Source organism: Lipotes vexillifer, unplaced genomic scaffold (genome assembly GCF_000442215.2).
Source record: "Lipotes vexillifer unplaced genomic scaffold, Lipotes_vexillifer_v1.1 scaffold602, whole genome shotgun sequence".
NCBI classification, from domain to species: Eukaryota; Metazoa; Chordata; class Mammalia; order Artiodactyla; family Lipotidae; genus Lipotes; species Lipotes vexillifer.
This window is the reverse complement of record NW_006790307.1, coordinates 82,609-104,787: the sequence shown is the minus strand read 5'-3', so window position 1 is coordinate 104,787 and position 22,179 is coordinate 82,609. Positions and strand designations below refer to the sequence as shown.

Here is a 22,179-nt window from a genome sequence, read left to right as displayed (position 1 = left end):
ATTCCTGCTAAAAAAGATGTGATTTCTGTGCTGCTGGGAAACTCCAGCTGACTTTGATGAAGCAAGTTGCTATGTTGGAGAGGTCCATGTGAAGGAGGCTTCTAGCCAAAATCCAGGGAAGAACTGAGGCTCTCAGTGGCAGCAACGACTGAGGAACTGAATCCTGCCAGCTCTCATGTAAATGAGCTTGGAAGCAAGTCTTTCCTCAGTTGAGTCTTCTCCTAGGAGCCTAGTGCAGGCCAACACCTTAACTGAAGTCTTACGAGACACCTTGAAGCAGAGGTCTCAGTTAAGCCACGGCCAGATTTCTGACTCACAGAAACTGAGAAGTAATAAATATATATTGTTTTAATCTGATAAATTTTAGGGCAATTTGTCATGCAGCAACAGGACACTAATGCAGAAAGACTGAGTGATACTGAGGATAACATGATAGGCTGTAAAATACCTTTAACAGCATTGAAGACATGAAGCATTAGAAAAATTGAACATTTTACAAGGTTTAAGGAGGGAGGTGATATTATAAAATTTATATTTCTCAGAAATTACTCCGGCTATATAAGAAAATGGATTGGGAGGAAGCAAGACTAAGTGCAAAGGTACCAGGTAAAATATTTTAGATGACAGGAGAATAGCCCAGACAAGGTGGCAGTAGAGGAACAAAGCAGAGACAAATTCCAGAAGTGTTAAGACATAGGAACTGACCAAAAAAAAAAGGGGGAATAAATTCAGTTACTGAGTTAATGTTGTAGGAAGGAACCAACAGTAGATATTTAAGGATAAGTCTATTTCTAGTCAGCAACCCAATGTATGGAGGTGCCCTTTACTGAGACAGAGAAATGTGATTCTGTGGTGCCTACAATATAAAGAAGCAGAAACATCTAGAAAGCAATTATGTCTATGTGGAACTCAGAAGAAAGTTCTGGACTAGAGACAAATACTTAAAAACCATAAGCATAGTAATGGAAAACTGAGTGCCTGAGTGATGAGACTGCCTTGTGGAATGAGAAGAATTATGAGTCTGCAGCAAAGACCCAGAGGAGACCACATTTAAGGAGCAGCTGGAGGATGAAGAAGAAAAATGAGAGATTGTGGAAGTATGGAAGCCATGGGAAGAGTATACCAAGGATCTGTGATTGTCAGTGTCCAGTGTCACTGACAGTCTGAGAGTTCAAACAAGACAACCCTGAACACTTACATAGGATTTACTGATTTAAACTTCATCAGTGGACAGCTGAGCCTGGATATTCAGAGGACCAGATTCAACATGGAAAAGGTTTGGGGACAGCATTCTAGAAGCACAAAGCAAAGCACCCTCCCTGTTGAGTCCTTGAACAAAAGTAAAATAATTTTAAAGGGTTTAAAAGGGTATGAAAGATTCTGAGTCTGGGTAAGATGGAGCAAACACACTCCGCCTTGTTGCTTACATTAAATAGAGCTATAAAACCTGAACAAAATGCATAAAACAGATATTTGAGAACTCTGGAAAGTAAGCAGTAGCAGAGGGATTGGGGATGAAGAACAGAATTCAAAATTCCACAACATCAGCAGTAAGCTTACCATCTCCCCCTGCCCCCAGTATCCTCTAGCCAACCCATAGTGGACACCAAATTGCTGACAAAGACATCTCCAGGAGAAAATAAATACAACGCCATAATTTGTGGGATGCAGTTGAAGCAGTGCTTAGAGGGAAATTTATAGCATAAATGCTTATATTAGAATTTAAGCTTCCACTCTAAGAAATGAGAAAAAGGAAGAGCAAAATAAATGTAAAGTATGCAGAGGAAAGAAATTAAAAAGTTAAAAGCAGAAATAATTACATTGAAAATAGGAAAACAATAGAGAAAATCAATGAGACAAAAGCTGATTCTTTGAAAAACATCAATAAATTGATAAAACTCTAGCAAGATTGACAAAGAAATACAGAAGACACAAATTACCAAAATCAGATGAAAGAAAATCACTAAATACCCAGTAGACATGAAAAGGATAATAGGAGAATACTATGTACAATCCTTTGCATATACATTCAACAATTTAGATGAAATGACGAATTCCTCAAAACCCACAAACTAAAGAAACTCACCCAAGATGAAATATCTGACCTGAATTGTCCTAAAATTATAAAAGAAATTGAATTCCTACTTAAATTTGTTTTCTGAAAAAGAAATCTTCAGGATCAGATAAATAGTTTCACTGGTAAATTTAAACATTTAAGGAAAAAATTAACTTCAATTCCAAACAACGTCTCCCAGAAAATAGAAGAGAAGGGCACACTCCCCAAATCATTTGTGAGGCCAAAATTACTGTGATAACAAAACAAGAAAAAGTCAGTATTAAAAAAAAACAAACTACAGACCAATATCACTCATGAATACAGATGCAAAACTCCTCAAGAAAGTATTAGCAAATTGAATGCAGAAATATAAAGGATAATACACCATAACCAAGTAGGGCTTATTCTGGGAATGTAAAGCTGCTTCAATATTTGAAAACCAATCAATGTAATCCATCATATTGACAGTCTAACAAAGGAAAACCACATCACACCAACTGATGCAGAAAAAGCATTTGACAAAATTCACATCAACGCATAGTAAAAAAGTTAAGCAAACTAGAAATAGAAGGGAACTTTTTCAACCTTGTAAAAGGCACCTGCGCGAAACCCCACAGCTAGTGTTAGGTTTAATGGTGAAAGACTGAATGCTTCCTTCCCTTAAGATAGAGGACAAGGCAAGTACGATACTCTTAAAACTTCTATACAATGCTGTACTGAATGAAAGTCCTAGCTACTGCCATAAAACAAAGAAAAGAAGTAAAAGGCATACATATTGGAGAAGAAGAAACAAACTTGTTCTATTTGCAGATAGCATGATTGTCTCTGTATAAAATCCTAAGGAACTCATCAAAATTTTTGTAGATCAGGTGAGTTTAGCAAGTTAATAGAATATAATGTCAACCTAGGAAAATCAATGGCATTTTCTAAGCTAGCAATGTACAATTCAAAACTGAAATTTAAATAAATCTACAACAGTTGCAAAAAATAAAATATTTAGGTAGAATTCTAACAAAACATGGACAGGATATATATACTGAAAACTACAAAATGCTGAGAAAGTAAAACAAGAATACCTGAAAAAATAGACAGACATACTGTGTTCATGAATTGGAAGACTCTACATATTGAGGATGTTAATTATCCCCAACTACAATGAAAATTCAAGCAGAATTATATATATAATATACATAATTATATACAATACATATTATATATAATTTTACATGTATATAATTATATATATATATGAGAGAGATTGATTCTAAAATAGAATAGCTGAAACAATTTTTAAAATGAAGAATAAAGGTGGCAGAATAATACTGCCCAATTCTGACTTACCGTAAAGCTAATAGTAAGTAATTAGTAATCAATATAGTGTGGTATTAGTAAAGGAAGAGGTACATAAATCAATGGAACAAAATAGAGTTCAAAAATAGATCCTGAAAAAAATGTCATCATTTGATTTTTGACAGAGATGCAAAAACAATAAAAGATAGTCTTTTCAAAATGATATTGGAAATATAGGACAACTGTTCACAACAAAATGAATCTTTACACAAAGTGAATCTTTGAGTTCATACAAAAATGAACTCAAAAAGGATCACAGATTTAAACATATAATGTATGACTATAAAACTTTTAGTAGAAAATATAGGAGAAAATTTGTATAACTAGGGTTAGGCAAAGAGTTCTTAGATACGACACCAAAATTACAATCCATAAGGGAAAAAATGGATAAATTGGACTGCAGCAAAATATAAAAGTTTTGCTCTGTGAAAGACACTGATAAGAGAATAAAACAGCAAGCTACACAGTGGGAGACAATTGCAAATCACATATCCAACAAAGGACTAATAATGAGAAAAAATAAAGAACTCAAAAAACTCAACAGTAAGAAAACAAACCAATTTTAAAAAATGGGCTAAAGATTTGAACAGACACATTATTAAAGATACATGAATGGCAAATAGGCACACGAATATTTACCCAGTAAGGAAATGCATATTAACACTGTGACATGTTACCACCACATACCTCTTAGAATTGCTAAAATGAAAAATACTAACAATACTCAGTAAACAAATTTTTGTAGCAGCTGTATTCATAATTGCTCTCAAATGGAAACAACTTAATTGTCCTTCAATGGATGAATGGAAAACAAACTTATATATCTGGATAATGGAATATTGCTCATCAATTTAAAAAAATGAACTATTGATGCTCAAAACAACTTGGATGAATCCCAAAGGCATTAGGCTGAGTAAAGGAAGACAGTTGCAAAAAGTCTCATGATTCCATTTGTAGAACATTCTTGAAAAAAAAAAACTAGTGATGGAGGACAGATGAATGGTTATTAGGGTTTATCAGTTGAGGAGCAGGGAGACTGCATTAAGGAGTTTTTTGGGGCGATTGAACTTTTCTGTATTGTGATTACAAGACTCTATATATGTGCTAAAATTCATAGAACTATTATACACCAAAAAAGTCTACAGATTATGCTTTGTTATGTTTTGTAAGCTACTTTTTTCATTCAAAACTGTATCAAAACATCTTTTTTCATCACTAAATAGAAATCTATCTCATTAACAAATGATTGATAAATATATAGAAAGTAGTTTCAGTGTCTGTGTGTAGTAGAAAGCTAGATGTAATTGGATTGAGGATCAAGTGGGAGATAAATGAGAAACAACACATAAGACAACTTTTGCAACCAGCTTGGGTGTGATACGACAATCACAGTGTGTTATCAGGAAGGGAAGGAAGGTTGAGGGGTTTTTTTTTCAAGATAGAAGAGATCTGAGTACATTCAGTCCTTAAAGGGAAGGAGCTAGTTGAGAAGGAGTGGTTGAAAATATAGGAGAAAGCAGATGGATAATCTGCAGACTGAGCTCCCCCAGAAGATTTGAGGAGGTGGGATCCAGAGCACAGGCAAGGGGATGAGGTTTGGATTGCAGGGAGGTATTTCTTCCATTATAATATGGGGGTAAGGGAGAGGCGGGAAAATGAAGGATGTTAATGGGTTTGGTGGTGGAAGTTGAGCAAGTTTTCTTCTGATGGCTTCTATCTTCTCTGTGCAGAAGGGAATAAATCATAAGAGAGAGGACGAGGTAAGAAGGACTGGAGGTTCCAGGAGAACGAAGGATTGAAACAGTTCTTGTAAAGAATGAGAGAGAAAGTTGATATGAGATGTATAGTAGGATTCCTCATATTCACTGAGAGCTCAGTGACAATTTTCTCCACTTCTAAGGGACAGAGCATCTCTCACAGAATGTTTAGTGAATAGCTTGTCAAAGATACTTATCTGTATTTAAAATAAAAGTACGTTTATCATAGGAGGAACATTTACATGAGAATAACCAGTTTTGATGTTCATAACATTCCACAATTGAAATTTCATTCTGGATATGACCTTGATAATCTCTGAAGAGATCTTCAACAAAGGAAAAGAGAAATGTATAAAATTTCAATGTTAGATTTGAGTACATTATGATTCATTATTTCAAAATCAATCTTGGCAATTCCTAGATGCACAAGGTAGAATGGCCTTGCACACACCCTCTCAGAATAAATCCTTGTATTGAAGGTGTTTAAATCAGTGTCAGTGACTTGTGAAAGGAACAAAAGGACGAAACAGTGGTCACCAAAGAGACTTGAAAAAGTGAACAATCAAAAAAGAGCAACTTTGTTCTCTGATCATTTTGTAAAAGGACAATCATTGTTTTTCAAGGACTGCCAGCAGTTTCTTCTCTAGAAAGGAGATGTAAGTGGATAACATCATGGAAGTCCCTTGGGAATTTCTACATGAGAAATGACAAGGTTCTCATCTGATTTGTAAATGTCTCTCAGGAAAAGTGAAAAATACACAAGCACCAGTGGAAGTTTACTTAGAAAATGCCAATTAATAGTACTGAGAAAGGAAAGAAACATACTTTTTTTTAAAAAAAGCAATGGAATAAGAGATAAGGGACCTAGACTGTTGCTTCAATACCCACCCCCTCTCATCTATGTGAACTTGAGCATGTGTCCTCAACCGCTCTAAACCTCAGTTTTCTCATCAGAAAGTGAAGGTGGTTCTTGTAGATCTACCACCAGATTAGAAACGTACTTCAGTAAAAGAGAGCCTCAATTCAGTTAGATTCCACGTGGTGCTGATTTTTTCCAAAGAGATTTAAGTTTTTCCATAAGTACAATATAGGTCTCTTTGGGAACTTAAAGGAGCAGGGATTTCCAGAAGCACTATCCTTGGATGTAAGGAGGCTAATATTAAAACTACTCTTCCAGGGCTTCCCTGGTGGCGCAGTGGTTGAGGGTCCGCCTGCCGACGCAGGGGACACGGGTTCGTGCCCCGGTCTGGGAAGATCCCACATGCCGCGGAGCGGCTGGGCCCGTGAGCCATGGCTGCTGAGCCTGCACGTCCGGAACCTGTGCTCCGCAATGAGAGAGGCCACAGCAGTGAGAGGCCCACGTACTGCAAAAAACAAACAAACAAAAAACCCTACTCTTCCAGTTATTCTGTAATTCTATTGGTAATGCTAACCCATGAGGTCACCATGGCACTAATCTCCAGTTAGAAGCACCCACAGCACCAATACTGAATCTTCCTGGTGAACACTATAGCCGTCCCAAGATGTGACAACTGAGGTCTGTTAGAATAACCTCCCAGGTATAAAATGTGCACACTCCTAATAATCTTAATAGCAAATTATATCAGTGTTTTGAAAGACTCCACTATGGCTCTGTCTGTATATAAAGCTAATTTTGTAAAATTCAGTTCGTGTGTCTTAGTTTTGTTCTTACAACATACGTTATATGTATGTATGCATATATTTATATGTGTACATTTTTGTCTTATATCCTGACACCAAACAACCAATCTGACAAAAAAAAAGTACATCTTCAGACCAGTAATTCTGTCATGAAAAGTAAAATAAAATGTGTTTCTAAAAGATAACAGATACAAATTTTAATTGAATTATAATTATATTTATGAAAATTATAAACAATCATGGGCCCTCCAAAAAAGAGCTTGTTATTGAAAGAACACCTCCCTCCAGAAATGTTTTTCCTAAAATCTAGTCTATGCACTGGTCTCTAGGATGTGAAAATATAATCCCGTGAGGAAGCTCTGCGTCTTCTTCTGATACTACTTAAATGCTTCACATGTTTGGCCAGTGATGTATCTAGTATATCTAAAATAAAAATAAGAAACGAACACCAAAGTAACTAGTCTTATTTTTATAGAGCTGCCTCTATTCTTCTCCAAGTAGGAAAGGCCCTGAATCCTACAAGAATAAGGAATGATTTTAATTAAGGCATCTTGTAAACTCTTCCTGCATGTTCTTTGATATAAACACTCCTTCACATTTCCTCAAACATTCCATTAGAAAATGTGGCTCCTACACCCACTTACAGCCCACTGTAACTACTCTGGGTGACCCTCAATTGTTCCTATTTATCTCTTCCAATCAAAGTTGAGCTGCACAGTGGAGAACTCTATCTGGGAGTCACAGAATGGAAAAATCTGTGTCTGCCATGTGCTGGTGGCAAAATTACAATGAAAGAGTTTCATGTTTCCTGGGTTTTGCCCAGCTTTAATAGCATTATATCTCAACTGATAAATGTATTACAAAGTGAAACATAATACAATTAGGACAGCACTCTTTGGGGCAGCATGACTAGACATAAGTCATAAAGAAGAAATGGGTTAAGAGCACTGGCCTCGGACCCTGCTGAGTGAGACTTATGTTGGCTCAGACAGAAGCAGTCAGATGCGCCCCAGTTCCTGAAGAACTGAGTTGGAGGATGCCTGGAGGAGAGGTTGACAGGAGTGAATGCTACTATGTCTTAAACTTCACAGCCATTAAGAGAAGACCTCTGTCAAGATATGCCCTCTGGGGAAATGCAGAAGTGGGGAAAAATGATCATATGGTTATAAAGCTGAGAAACACTAGCCTTTGCAGAAATCATAGGAATTGCATTCCAAATGCACTTACTGAACGATGAAGCAACAAGTACATTTGTAAAATCTAATTTTTATGCCTCATTGTTATGCAAACAGTTAAAATATTACTATTTATAAATAGTTACAGGAATTATAAAATATTACCATCATTTTTATAGTAGAGTTCTCCAGATTACTTAAAAGCCTGACTCCATTGCAGGACAAAGAAAAAGAAATATCTATTTTAAGAATAATTCTCCTGGTAGATTAGGAATTATATTAAAATATAGCAAAATGAATATTAGAACATATAAAAAATTACAATATTGTCATAGCAATGATACTACAGAGACATAAAGGCCTGAATATTAGGGCAAGAGGAGGGTGAGGAAGGAGGTCCACAGTGGCCACTTGAAGAGATCCCTGACCTAGTATCCTTTGCCTGCATTTAGGGATTTGAGGGGCACTTGGTAGGCCCTTCAGGTCAACACTTCTACTCCATCCTGCCCTAGTCCCTTCATCCATCACTTGAAATTAATGCCACTGGTCTAAGGTACTGCTTTCTCATGGGTCTTTGGAAAAAATGAACATGGGCTAGGGAAAGCCCATCCAATGAACAGCTATTTTTATCAGGAGTAGATCAGTGTGTCACATCTCTTCTAAAATACAGCTAGTTGAGGAGAGACCTCTCCTGCAATGGGAGGCAAGAACTACAGACTTTAATCGGGGTGGAGAGGAAGGAGAAAGTAGGAGGTTGAGGTTCAGCCTGAGCACGTAGCTCCAGAGGGTGAATGTCAAGATAGCAACGGTAGGGGTGGGTGGTTGCCAGCAGTGGGGGCTGATTGCAGGCTGAAGTATGGGAGACCGGAGGCACCTCTGCTTCAGGCACAGGGCAGGACTGGCCTGGAGGCATGGACTCTGCACCAGCTGAGAATTTATGGTCGACTCAGCAGAATTTAACACTAGGGAAGGCAGGATGCCTGATCCCCAGAATGCATGTGTGGAAACTCTGATTTCATGAAGTCTATACCCTCCCCTGCCACACACACACCAAAGGTATGTGGACAGGGCTCTCAAAGTGGAGTATGCCAACCATACAATGCACAGGGTTTTCAAGGTGTCCGTGGACATGGAGAGGGTTCAGCATTAGAAGTGGGATATTTGGACTCCTGTTGGATGTTGTGAGTTCAGATAGTTTGTAGAGTGAGACAGCAGAAGGGATGATACTAGAAATCCTACCCAAACCCTAAGACTAAGAGATACTTTACCAGGAAGAGTGTTGCCCATGACTGCAGTGCCTCTGGCGGCTATAGGATTTTTTCCTCTTAGATTTTCCACTTTGGAAAAACAGCATTTATTTCCTCCAACACAAACTTGCTAATTATGAGCATTTTTTAATTTATAAGGCAAAGGTTCTACAAGGATTTATTTAAATGGAGGCATGAAAATCAGATTTTCATGGCAGGCACTCTTCACAAAAGAAGGCTTTAGAGTGATTTTCTTTTTAGTGGGCTGATAGTCAATGTGCACATTTTTTCCTTTTCAAGTATGGAACCTGAAATATAGGACCAATGAAAGTTTTCACATGCTAATATGATAATTCTTACAACTACTAGCCATTGAATGTATTCAGTGTTCCAGCCCCCATGCTGTGGGCCCTTAGGAATTAGCTCTTTAAATCCTTAAACCACCTTATGAGGTAGTTACTATGTTATTAGCCTTTTTTTTCCTGATAAGAAAAGGGACGCACAGAGAATTTAAATAGTAAACAGCAGAGATGGGATTCAAGTCCGGGCAGTCAGATTCTAGAACTTTTTAATTTTTACTATGCTACATGAGTTAGAGTGTATTTTTGCTGCTTCTGTAGTACAAGCATGTCATTTCAAACAAACTTTCCATCCTAAAGGGTGAGATGATTATCTTATACAAGGCACTGGGATAGAGTGTAGCACATCATAGGGACTTAGGAAATAGTTCTTTGTATTTTCCTATAAGGAAATCTATTTGTTTCCTCCCTATAAAATATAATGTTTATCTTGATAGGAGACCCTTTTATTATATTTTCATAGCTTCAGTTAATGTCCAGATTTAGGAATTACAGAGGGATTTGGCGGAGAGGTGAACTGGGATGGGGGGAGGATGTCAAACTATTTTACTGAGGGGCTTGGTGGGGGGTATTGAGGAAGGGCTGGGAGAATGAGATCTGACGTCTTAGGCTTGGCCAGGCTCTCTCCAGCCTCTCGGTGGCCAAAAGCAATTGGTGGATGTTTTGGAACTTCACAGTCCATCACAAACCTGCACATTTAGTAAGGCTCACGCCAAAGGTAGACGAAAACTATGCAGATAAGATCAAATTGAAGAAATGATTTGAATCCAGAATCTCTCTCGGGCATGCATGCTTCTCCAGCATTGGCTCAAACACAAAAAGAATGAGAAATTGCTCCAAGATACTAGTTGACCATTTAGCATCTGACCTCTCCCACCCCTAGTCAAATAATACCTAACACTTACATGGCACTCACTAAGACAGCACAATTTATTTTATATTACATTATCCTGTTTAACACACAACAACAACCCTACAGTTGTATAGTACCTGATCTTCACTTTAAAAAGAGGAAATTGAGACTTGGAAAGATTAAGTTGGCCTAAGTTACAGAGACAGTAGGTGATCATGCCTGGATTTGAGCTGGACCACAATATACATGCTCTTGACTACTACCTTATTCTGCTAAAAGTCATCTAAAAATATGGCATTTTCTCCTTTATTTCAATTTTCTTTTTACTTCTCTGCTTACGCTATTTCATTTTCTTCTGGGGAGAATAAAAACACTGTCTTGAATCAACAAGACCAAGAAGGTGAACTACTTTAACTTAAAACCACATCTTTATATTGATGGATTGATGGCCTTTCAAACTAACTCATCATGATGTTTGGCATACTTTGTATTCAGCATCTTTCCCAGGTAAGTGAAAGTAACCCCAGTGATGGGAGCTGACTCTGTGCAGTTATGTGCATTGCTTCATGTCCCCTCTAGTCTTCATCTGGAACTGGATCATTAATGCAGTGAAATAGCTGTAGAGTCTTATTCTATACATGTTGCTGTACAGACCAGTAAATCACTGTGAGACACTCTTACTCTGTGCTCATTTATTGATCTTTTCCAAAGAATCAGTAGTTTAGGGCTGCCTTAAGCCATTCTGCACATTTAAGTCAGCAAATGTACACTGCTTCAGGTCTGAACTAAGACAAAAAATAATTCATATCCCCACTGAACTTGGCATCTACTTCAATGCAATTAGACACATTGATCTAGACGTATTGCTTCACGTAAACAATTAGTTTTGTTTTGTTGTTGGTCCATGTGGCTGCAATTTTAATGGATATCAACATCTTAATAAATTGAAGTCAAATGAGATTTGATTATGAGAAAAGTCTAGATAGCCACTATGAATAAAAAATTTAAATGGAAAGTGCTCATATTCATAATATAAATTTGCTAATTGTCATTCTGTGGCAAGTATCATCTCAATAATAGACACAGTTACATTATTTGGCCAATAAGCATTAGGAAATTTGATCTTAAAATAATATATTACCATTAAATTTTTTCAGGCTATTAAAATCTCTTTTGTTGGGAAACATCAGTGCTACTCTAAGTGTGTCAGTATTTCTCTAAGTACTTTGAAGATGAAGAATGCACTCATGGCCAAGTGGGATCTTTCAAAATTGTCTTTTAAAGGGAAAAATGGCTTTCTCTACCTTTTGAATCAGACTTTACAGACATCTTTTAAGAGATTTAACAATAAACTTACCATGAAACATAACATCCATGTTATCATTAATACTAATGGCAATAAATGAGCCTTTGATGTGTGATTCCATCGTCTCATAAAAAGTGACTTTTTCTAATTCATAAACCAGTCTCCATTCTTCAGGTATAAGCATGGCTCCCATAAAAATTATTTACGGTTTTATAAAGATTTTATCTGTATATAAAGAGACAGAAAAAATTGTATAAAACCATCCAAATACTCAGAAATTTTCTGTGATCGTTTGGTTTCTGTTTGGGGGAATTAAGGGAGGGTTGGATTATTTTTGGTCTCCGTTTATTGAACCCACTGCCTCACACTCCCACCTGATTTTGAATGTGTAAGTGGCTCATGTTTGTTATTACAAGGTAGCTGATAACCAATCAGTAATCAGAGTCAGGGGTTCTGGGTCCATTCCTTAGTGCAAAACTATCATGCTATGTACCTTACCTAATTATCTGGTCTCTTTAAAATAAAGACATTCATCTCATTCCCATCCTGAAGTTGTACTAGAATATCACACATGAATGTCTGTCTATCTAGGAGGAGTACAACAAACAGCTCCACTACGGTGAGCATCATGCCTGTAGAACACAAACTTACCTTAAACAGACTATGTTTAAATGAAAGCTTTTCTGCCCCATTTCCACTTCTTTGTAACCAATAAATGTAAATTGGATAGAAAGAACAGTAGTAAAGTCAATTCTACTCTTTCTGATCATCAAAATGAGATACAATCTGTCAGTATAAATTAATCATAATTTATTTTGTCTAATACATCCTGAATATGTTTATTCATTCATTCAATATTTATTGATGGTGTACTAGATAACAAGCAGAGTTCTATGTTATTGGTACCTAGAGATAAAAGCTACAATTCTGTTATTGTCCTCAAAATTTTTAAATATTCAGGTTAAGTGCATTAATAGAGAAATATACAGGGCCTAAAAGGAAAACCTAGGAAAGCTACTTGAATGAGGTGGGGTGTCACAGGAAGGGTTCTCAAAGTAGGCAGGGACCAAGATTTGAAGTTGGAGAAAAAGTTATCTAGAAAAAGAAGCAGAGTTGGGTATTTAAGATAAATAGAAGAGTATGTGAAAAGGATGAGAGGCATGGCAAACCAAAAGAAATTTGCTCTTAGTATGATAATAGTGTGCAAAGCAGAACATGATGACAGGAAATAAAGATGAAGTCAGTAAAAGATTTTCCCATGCTAATAAGTTTGGGTTTATTCTAAGAGAAAAGGAAATAGCTGTATTAGAGAATCTTATAAAGAAAGAATGTGATCGGGTATGCTTTTTCAAGTTTTACCTCTGATATCATTATGAAGGATGGATTTGATGGTAGGTACATATACCTATGCCTCAAATGCCAAAGAAGTAGACAGGTTTGTCCTAGTGCCTTAAACCCTGCTTGTAAATTAGCTGTATGAATCCTTTCATATAACTATAGCCATTCCCATATGTACAAAGCATTTTGCTAAGAAGTAAAAATACAGCCAACCAGCAAGGCATTTGGGCTGTATATAGTGATATCTGATCCGGCAATCAGTTGGAAGGACTTTGCCACTGAGTTTATAAGTAGTTCAAGCTCACCCCCAGTTGCCCTTCAATTCCCAAAGTAGCAAAGTCTGTTTGAGACGGTATGTGCCCTGGGCATGTGAGACTCCTGGGGAGCAACTTGAGTTTTGGATAAATGAGCTCTGCTGAAGTTCATGCTGGAAGTGGCTAAGCTGACAAGGTGACTTGCATGAGTGCCAAGAAGAAACTAAATGCAAAAAGAGGAGACCAGAAATATTACTGTGTTGTTTTTACTTATTCAATGTATTTATTTAATCTTTAGGAGTTTTATGCCAGGCACTACTCCCCACCCCCAGTGCTAGGCTGGGCAGAATCTGCAGTAGAAACAGCAGTAAACAAAACAGACGAATACCTCTGCCTTCAAGTTACTTATATTTTAATGGGGAGAGGGGGAACCACATTAACAAAATAAATAAGTAAAATATTTGGTATGATAGATGGTGAAAGACCTCTGGTAAAAAAAAAAAAGTAAAGCAGGAGCAACACTATTTACAATAGCCAAGACATGGAAACAACCTAAATGCCCATCAACAGATGAATGGATAAAGAAGATGTGGTATATATACATATACAATGGAATATCACTCAGCCATAAAAAAGAATGATATAATGCCATTTGCAGCAACATGGATGGACCTAGAAATTATCATACTAAGTGAAGTAAGTCAGAAAGAGAAAGACAAACACCATATGATATCACTTATATGTGGAATCTTAAACACGACACAAATGAACACATCTACAAAACAGAAACAGATTCACAGACAGAGAGAACAGACTTGCGGTTGCCAAGGGGGAGAGGGGTGGGGGAGGGAAGGACTGGGAGTGTGGGATGAGCAGATGTAAACTATTGTATATAGAATGGATAAACAACTAGGTCCTACTGTATAGCACAGGGAACTATATTCAATATCCTGTGATAAACCAGAATGGAAAAGAATATGAAAAAGAATATATATGCATAATTGAGTCACTTTGCTATACAGCAGAAATTAACACAACATTGTAAATCAACTATTCTTCATAAAATTAATTTTAAAAGTAAAGCAGGGAAGGGGTATCAGAGGGTTTTTGGGGGGTGGGATATGAAATATTAATTAGGATAGCCAGTGAGGGCTTCACTGAGAAAGTAACCCTTGAGCAAAGACCTAAAATTGAGGGATTAAGCCATGGAAATACAGAGAAAGGATAGCTCAGGCAAAGAAATAAAACTTTTTTGGGAGGTGGGCAAGTGCCTGGCATCTTCTTGGAATAGGAAGGAGACTACTGTAGCTGGAGAGAGACAAAAAAGAGGAAAGCAGTGAGAGATACCAGAGAGGTCATGGGGGGATAGAACAGAGTAGAACTTGGGCCAGTGTAAGGACTTTGTTGAGTGATTTTGAACAGGAAAAACCAATTCGGGAGTTCTAAGGGACTCTTCTTTGAGAAAAGACATCTTAAAACATATTTTCCTACCCGTCTACCCTTTCTTTTGAGGGTGATGTTTCTGCAAATGACTTCCCTGATCCTCTTGATCCCATAGGAACTCTTCCCTCTTAAAGACTAGAGAAACTGACTATGCACTTCTCTGAGAATGAAGAGACATCTTCAGAAGATATACTGAAGGTAGTCTCTGTGCCATCCAGAAAGCCAAAAGTAAGAACGATGTAGAAATTTGAAAGAACCTTTTCCAGAGCTTGACAACAGAGTAATCCATTGACATCAGCTTCTATGTCTTACTAGCTATTCAATAGGAAAAAGAAAGGTTTCACGTGATAATTTTCAAGATATCCCAAGACATTCACTCCTTTGCAACTAAAATACTACCCAATAAATATCATCTCCTGAAACAGAATATAGTTCTTTGGGAAAAGAAAGAGAAGAAACACTGAAGAAAAGCTATCTATGGCTCTTCCACATAATATTTTTGCCATCCGTATTATTGGGTAGCTTTTAGCTGCTTTCTTGGATATTCCTGAAGTGGTCTTTTCAACAGAAGTTGATACATTATGTTGGTTCACAGAAAGGTAAAGAATGGGATGGGCAGAAGACCTAAATAGACATTTCTCCAAAGAAGATATACAGATTTCCAACAAACACATGAAAGAATGCTCAACATCATTAATCATTAGAGAAATGCAAATCAAAACTACAATGAGATATCATCTCACACTGGTCAGAATGGCCATCATCAAAAAATCTAGAAACAATAAATGCCGGAGAGGGTGTGGAGAAAAGGGAACACTCTTGCACTGTTGGTGGGAATGTAAATTGATACAGCCACTATGGAAAACAGTACGGCGGTTCCTTAAAAAACTAAAAATAGAATTACCATACGCCTCAGCAATCCCACTACTGGGCATATACCCTGAGAAAACCATAATTCAAAAAGAGTCATGTACCAAAATGTTCATTGCAGCTCTATTTACAATAGCCAGGACGTGGAAGCAACCTAAGTGTCCATCAACAGATGAATGGATAAAGAAGATGTGGCACATATATACAATGGAATATTACTCAGCCATAAAAAGAAAGAAATTGAGTTATTTGTAGTGAGGTGGTTAGACCTAGAGTCTGTCATACAGAGTGAAGTAAGTCAGAAAGAGAAAAACAAATACCATATGCTAACACATATATATGGAATCTAAGGGGGAAAAAAAAAGGTCATGAAGAACCTAGGGGTAAGACGGGAACAAACACACAGACCTACTAGAGAATGGACTTGAGGATACGGGGAGGGGGAAGGGTAAGCTGGGACAGAGTGAGAGAGTGGCATGGACATATATACACTACCAAACATAAAATAGATAGCTAGTGGGAAAGCCACATAGCACAGGGAGAACAGCTCGGTGGTTTGTGACCACCTAGAGGGGTGGGATAGGGAGGGTGGGAGGGAGGGAGACGCAAGGGGGAAGAGATATGGGAACATATGTATATGTATAACTGATTCACTTTGTTATAAAGCAGAAACTAACACACCATTGTAAAGCAATTATACTCCAATAAAGATGTTAAAAAAAAAAAGAATGGGGACAGTTAGTGAAAAAGAATCTGGCACCACTATCTCAATGGTGGCCTCAGCTGTCAGAAACCGTGTAGGATTTTATATAGTGTGCAATCACAGGCCTGGAAACAGGTTTTTACCCTGGCTATACTGTTAATTGGCACTTTAAAGTAATCACCAGCTATTATTTACTGGATCATAGTTTCTCACCTGTACACTAAGCAGTTAGATGGACAATAATTAACACTTTTCTTGTTAAGGACATCTATGAAAATCAGCTGCCATAGATAAGAGTTGAGTCCAGGTTCTCTAACAAGTTCCATGCTCAGTAATTCGTTAAGGTTATCTTACCCAGAGATGTTAATTACACAGCATTGTACCCCCTCTTCCCCTTTTTGTTCCCACAGACATTACAAACAGATACAATACTTTTCACTGTTAAGGCAATCAGAACTCAGGGTTGGTCATAATTTAAAAAAAAATTTTTTTTTTTGGCATAGTGACTCAGGAGATCATGACCAAATAATTGGAGATGATGCTCCATCTTGATGCTCCATCAAGTTGAGAACAGTTTGCTACTTATCATTAGGAGAATGACTATTGAAGTCAACAGTTCCTAGTATAGCTACAAAGAGCACTCACATCCTGGCAGCCAATTTCTCCCTTCCCAAAAGGGGTGTAACCTGTCATCAGTTCCACCAGTATAAAGTAGCTGCTGGTACCCTGGGCATAACCAAAATGGATCAATTAGCTTTTCAGCCAAAGAGGCCCGACTATAGAATTCATTTCCCTTCTTTATAAAGCTCACTTCTCTCCTGAGAGGAAAACCTTCTGCAAGAGAAGCCAAATCAGACATTCAACAATCACTGACTTCTCGATCTTTGCCCTCCCACTTACTCATTTTCTTATTCCCCAAATCTACAGGAGCTGAGATCAAGAAATCTGGTTTGTCTCAGTTCTAATGAAAAGTCCTAACAGTGTTATTTAGATAACTGTGATGAATTTTAATCTGATGACAGCTTGTGACCCACAAATTGCTGTTTAAATTAAAATGCATTCAAAATGAAACTGGCAAGACAACCACAATATTAAACTTGCAATCTGCTGTGAAAAAAACACCTATCAAAAGCACTACATTAAATATGAATTAATTTCTATACAGCATCTTGCAATTGACATCTGAAGATAGCCTTCAATGCATTGCCTTATTAAATTCAAATTGATTAAATAATTTTTTTTTTTTTGCAAATTAAGAAGTCAAAGTAGAGTTGGACTGGTTTGTCTTTGGTAACATACCCTTTTGGCAGAACTCCAGGTATAATCTAGGGCTACAGATGCCTAGGTTTCTCCTTTGATGAACAAAAGTCTTCTATTTCCTCATCCCAAATATTCATCTACAATAAATCTAGAAATGTTTTCCACCTGCTTAGTTTTAAGTTTATCTATAGCTTTTATAGCTTTTAAGCTATAATTACTCAAGATATATTAAATGTTATCTTTAGTAATGTTATATATTAGCTTTAAAAATAACGACACTAAAATTTTTCATAGATCAGCTAAATCAGCTAAATTGATAGGAATTGAGGCTTTTTCAGTAACAGGTGTTTCTATCAGTGCTACAATAAAACAATAATGTAAATAAACCTCAACCCCATGTGTATATTTTCATCCTATATTTCAACATTAAAGAATTGTATGTGGTAATAAAAGTATTTACTATAACTGTTTGCAAATAATTTAATAACCAAGTCATAGCTATTTCTTAGTTTTCAAAAAGTGTCAAAGAACTACTGAAAATTCCACAATATAACATCATAATTATACAATTAACATGGGTACTTAATTATAGCCGGAATGTCCCTAAACATTACTTGTTCAAGAGATTCACAATATGTTAAAATAGTATTAGCTAGAAATAAGGAAGTACCATATTTCACTCTCATTATCACCCACATAGAAAAGGACTCACCCACACTCTTTTTAAAAGATAACATAAAAATTGTAATTTTGCAACCATTATTTTTATTCATTACCCCTGGAATGTAGTACATACTCAATAAATGTTGGTTGAAAGAATGAATGAACGTGTGTGGTTGGATAACAGGCAAACTCTAGGAAAATACCTAGTCCTTGATTGCTACAGGGATACTGCATGGACAACTGCTGTCGCAGTAGACTTCCTAAAATCTCTCTGCCATATTCTATTTTGGTTCACGTGTGTGTAAAAATGATAAAGGATTCAGTCCAGCAAGTCCTTGCATTACATAGAGGCTGCATGTATCCAAAAAGCAGGGTCTGTAGCAACATCGCATATAAAATTCCCCAGGTACTTCCTAAGGTTTGCTTCCATACGAAACCTGATACTGGTATCAAATATGTTTATATTTGGGAATTAGTCTCACTGTCACTCCTGGCTAGACCTCATCAAATCTGTCCCAGGGACAGTGCCGACCCCGGGGTTGTCAGCTTTGAAACTGTGATTGGGTTTCTGTCTAGTGCCCTCACAATCTGACCATGATGCTGAAAGAGAAGAGAGGGTCTTATTTTAAATCTTTCGTTCCTCTCATTGGTTTAGAAAATTCGACTGACAAGAGCAGGGGCCAGAGGAGCCTGGAGCGGCATCATTAATGTGAACCATGTATTTCGATCTTTGCGGAGGAGATGTGGTCCATCAGGTTACAGCCACTGCACCCCTGTGAGCTCTCGCTAAACCAAGAGACCTTACGGATGTAGCCGCTGCAGTAGAAAAGGTTACATCCAGCAGGATGTCTTGTCTGCCTCCTGAAAAACTGGCAGTCAAGTGCAGAGCCTAGAAACAAAATCAGGGAGTCTACATGGAGGGGAGGGGTGGAGCAAGCAAACCTCTATTCATACTGAAAGTGTTCATACGAGGTAAGGAAAAATCAAGAGCTGATTTTAGCGTTAAGTTTTCGGCCGCAGTCTTCCAACAGGTGCATGACTCCCTCACCGCTTTCCTGTCAGCACTGTCCTGCTTTGCCTTCCTAAGGCTTTCTTCGCGAAGCAGGCTTTTCCTACAGCCCTCAAGCATGTGCAGTCTCCCAGCGCATCCACATCTCTGGCTCTATGCCCGGCAACCCCTTACCTGCAGCGTGAAGAAGCAGGCACAGCGCAGGGAAGCCAACCGCCCTCCGCATAGTGTTTGCACTGAGAGGTGGAGGAGAAACTCAGCCACGCCGCCACTTCAGGCAAAGTGTTATTGGAAAGAGCCCCCGCCGATGGTCCTCTGGTCTCCGGGATTCATTCGCAGGTCCTCGGCTCGGGCTGGCAGAGCCGTGTGTGGCGCCCACAGAAGGAAGCACCAGCTTCGCCTCCTTAAGAGAGGAGAGGAAGAGGAGTAGGATGCGGCGGCTAGCTGGGCGGCGCAGGGCGGGGGCCGACGCCCTGGGAGCCGCTACTGCTCGGCCTTCTGGAAGCTCCGCAGGCGCGGAGGGGAAGGCGCGGGGGGGCGGGGCCCACTCCCGCGCCAGCCCTGGAGCCCGGGGCCAGCGCAGCGCGAGCAGCAGCTCCGCCGCGCCGCGGCTACTGAGCATGCCCAGCGCTGGCCCTCGCGCCGCACGCACGGGAATTTCAAGGTGAAATTCCATTTCTCCGGGTCTTAGCTGTGGCTGCGAGGGGAGCAGGCTCCACCGCGGGGCACGGGGCGGGGGAAGCATCTTGGGACGGTTGTCAGGGGTACAGCATCTGTCCAAAACGTGGGGGTGGGACTAGATGAGGGCCCCATCAGAGGAACCAGAGGAGAGAGCCTAAGAAAGTGTCAACCCCTACACCTACCCTGCTCCTTCCCCAAATCTTGGTTTACACGTGGACAGAACTCATTGCTAGCAGTTGACGCTTCCTGGGCCACAGATTGCCCAGCTTCTCCAGGCTGCCTATGGGAATAGAGTTACAGGTGTCTTCCACTAAGCAGGATTGCCAGGGGGAGCGGTCATGGGGCAGCCTGCTGGGTGTAAGCAGTAAACTCGCATCCTGGAGGTGCCTTCTTTCCAACACGGTCCCTTTTCTCTTTCCCCTGTCTTCAGCGCGGTCCCTGTTTTTAAACTTTCTCAAGCTCAAAGTCAATGACCATAGTGACAGAAGTAGGATATATCCATGTAATTGATGAGAAGAAGTCACCTTTTTGTTTTTTGGAGATAATTATCTTTAGCCTCCATTTTTACTTTCTAAGGAGAAAGGTAATAGAATCACCTCTGTAACTGGTCTCCTGCCGTGCAGCTCTGCGTCTCTAGGGAGTCTGCAACAGGCTAATACAGGTGTTCCTCCCCCCTCATCTGTGACATTGGAGTGTGGAGATGCTTCTGTTACTCCAGTGGCTAATTACTCCTAGTCATGAAGTCCCTTGGCCAGACTTTCTCCATTAACTATCCCAGCAACTCTGACTTTTCTGCCTCTGTGTCTTCATGGGATGCTATTGCCCCTTCCCCAGTTGCTCCCACTTGCTTCAGTACCACATTCAAGTTTAAAAAGGTCTAACCTTGATCTCACTTTTCCAGAAAGCCCTGGGCTAACTCCAGATTACAATATTTCTCTTCCACACTTGAATGTATAGACAACATTTGCTAAGCATTGCCTCACAACACAGCCCAAGACTCCCTAGGAAATTCTGCATCTTTGTATTACTTAAATCGAACAAAGTGATTCTAGGTAAATAAGAGGTAGGAGTAAGTGCTTGTTGAATTGAACTGCATATCTCATTCAATGCTTTCTTCCTCCATCCTCTGTGAATTGCGACAACTAATGGGAAACACGCTACCCACAAGAGCTTAAATTAGACAGGATGTCACAGGATCGGAGCCCAGGCAGTATCATTTCCTTTATAATTTATTTGATCTCTAGCACTGAGAGGCAAGGCTAGGAATTACACTCAAATAGTTGAGAGAAGGGGGAGAATGAAATGTATTTTTAATACGTTGACAGGACTTCTATGCTGAAAATAGAGATAAATGCAGCTTTACTACTCCACCTCGTCCACTTCCCCACATGGGTGTGTCACATACCATTTCTGTGGCACTACTGTTTCGCCCAAAACCTCTCTAAGCTGTAACCTCTTTTCCTACTGTAGATTCACTTTTCCCCAGTCTCCTCTCCCCACAGCATATATCAGTTTCTAACATACCAAAAGAATTACTTATTACATCTATCATTTATTATCTCTTTCCTTACCCCCCTTCCCACAATGGAATCCAACCTCTACGATGGCAGATATCTTTGACAATTTATTTTTTTATTTTTTATTTTTCAATTTTTTTTTTTGCGGTACACGGGCCTCTCACTGTTGTGGCCTCTCCCGTTGCGGAGCACAGGCTCCGGACGCACAGGCTCAGCGGCCATGGCTCACGGGCCCAGCTGCTCCGTGGCATGTGGGATCTTCCCAGACCGGGGCACGAACCCGTGTCCCCTGCATCGGCAGGCGGACTCTCAACCACTGCGCCACCAGGGAAGCCCATCTTTGACAATTTTATTCTCTGATGTATGCCAACTGACTAGAACAGTAGTGCCTCACACAAAACAGGTGCTCAAAAAAAGGAATACATCAAAAGCAATTAGCTGATAAAATTCAATTTGACATTTATCCTGACCCTTTGGAATTCTTACTAAGTAGATATTTAGCTGTGTTTAAAACTTAGAGGAGTAGCCCTTCTCATCTAACATCAGGTACTAGAATTGCGGCAGGGCTGAGAGTTGAAGCGAAATAACTGTAGTCCACTCACAGTGGGTGTGCTTCTCTTATTTTCTTCCTCCCTAAAAAAAAAAAAAAAAAAAAAAAAAAAAACCCACAACAACA

General features: G+C 38.9%; 1 protein-coding gene across 1 annotated transcript in view; it reads right to left on the bottom strand.

The window, feature by feature from the left end:
* Window positions 1-19,703, bottom strand: part of PTPRR (protein tyrosine phosphatase receptor type R) — a 268,141-nt gene extending 248,438 nt beyond the window's left edge. The window contains exon 1 of the mRNA XM_007463536.1: window positions 19,480-19,703. Within this exon, the coding sequence (XP_007463598.1) occupies window positions 19,480-19,531 (52 nt within the window). The 5' untranslated portion in view covers window positions 19,532-19,703. The remainder of the gene's footprint in view (window positions 1-19,479) is intronic.
* Between the last annotated feature and the right edge of the window lie 2,476 nt (window positions 19,704-22,179).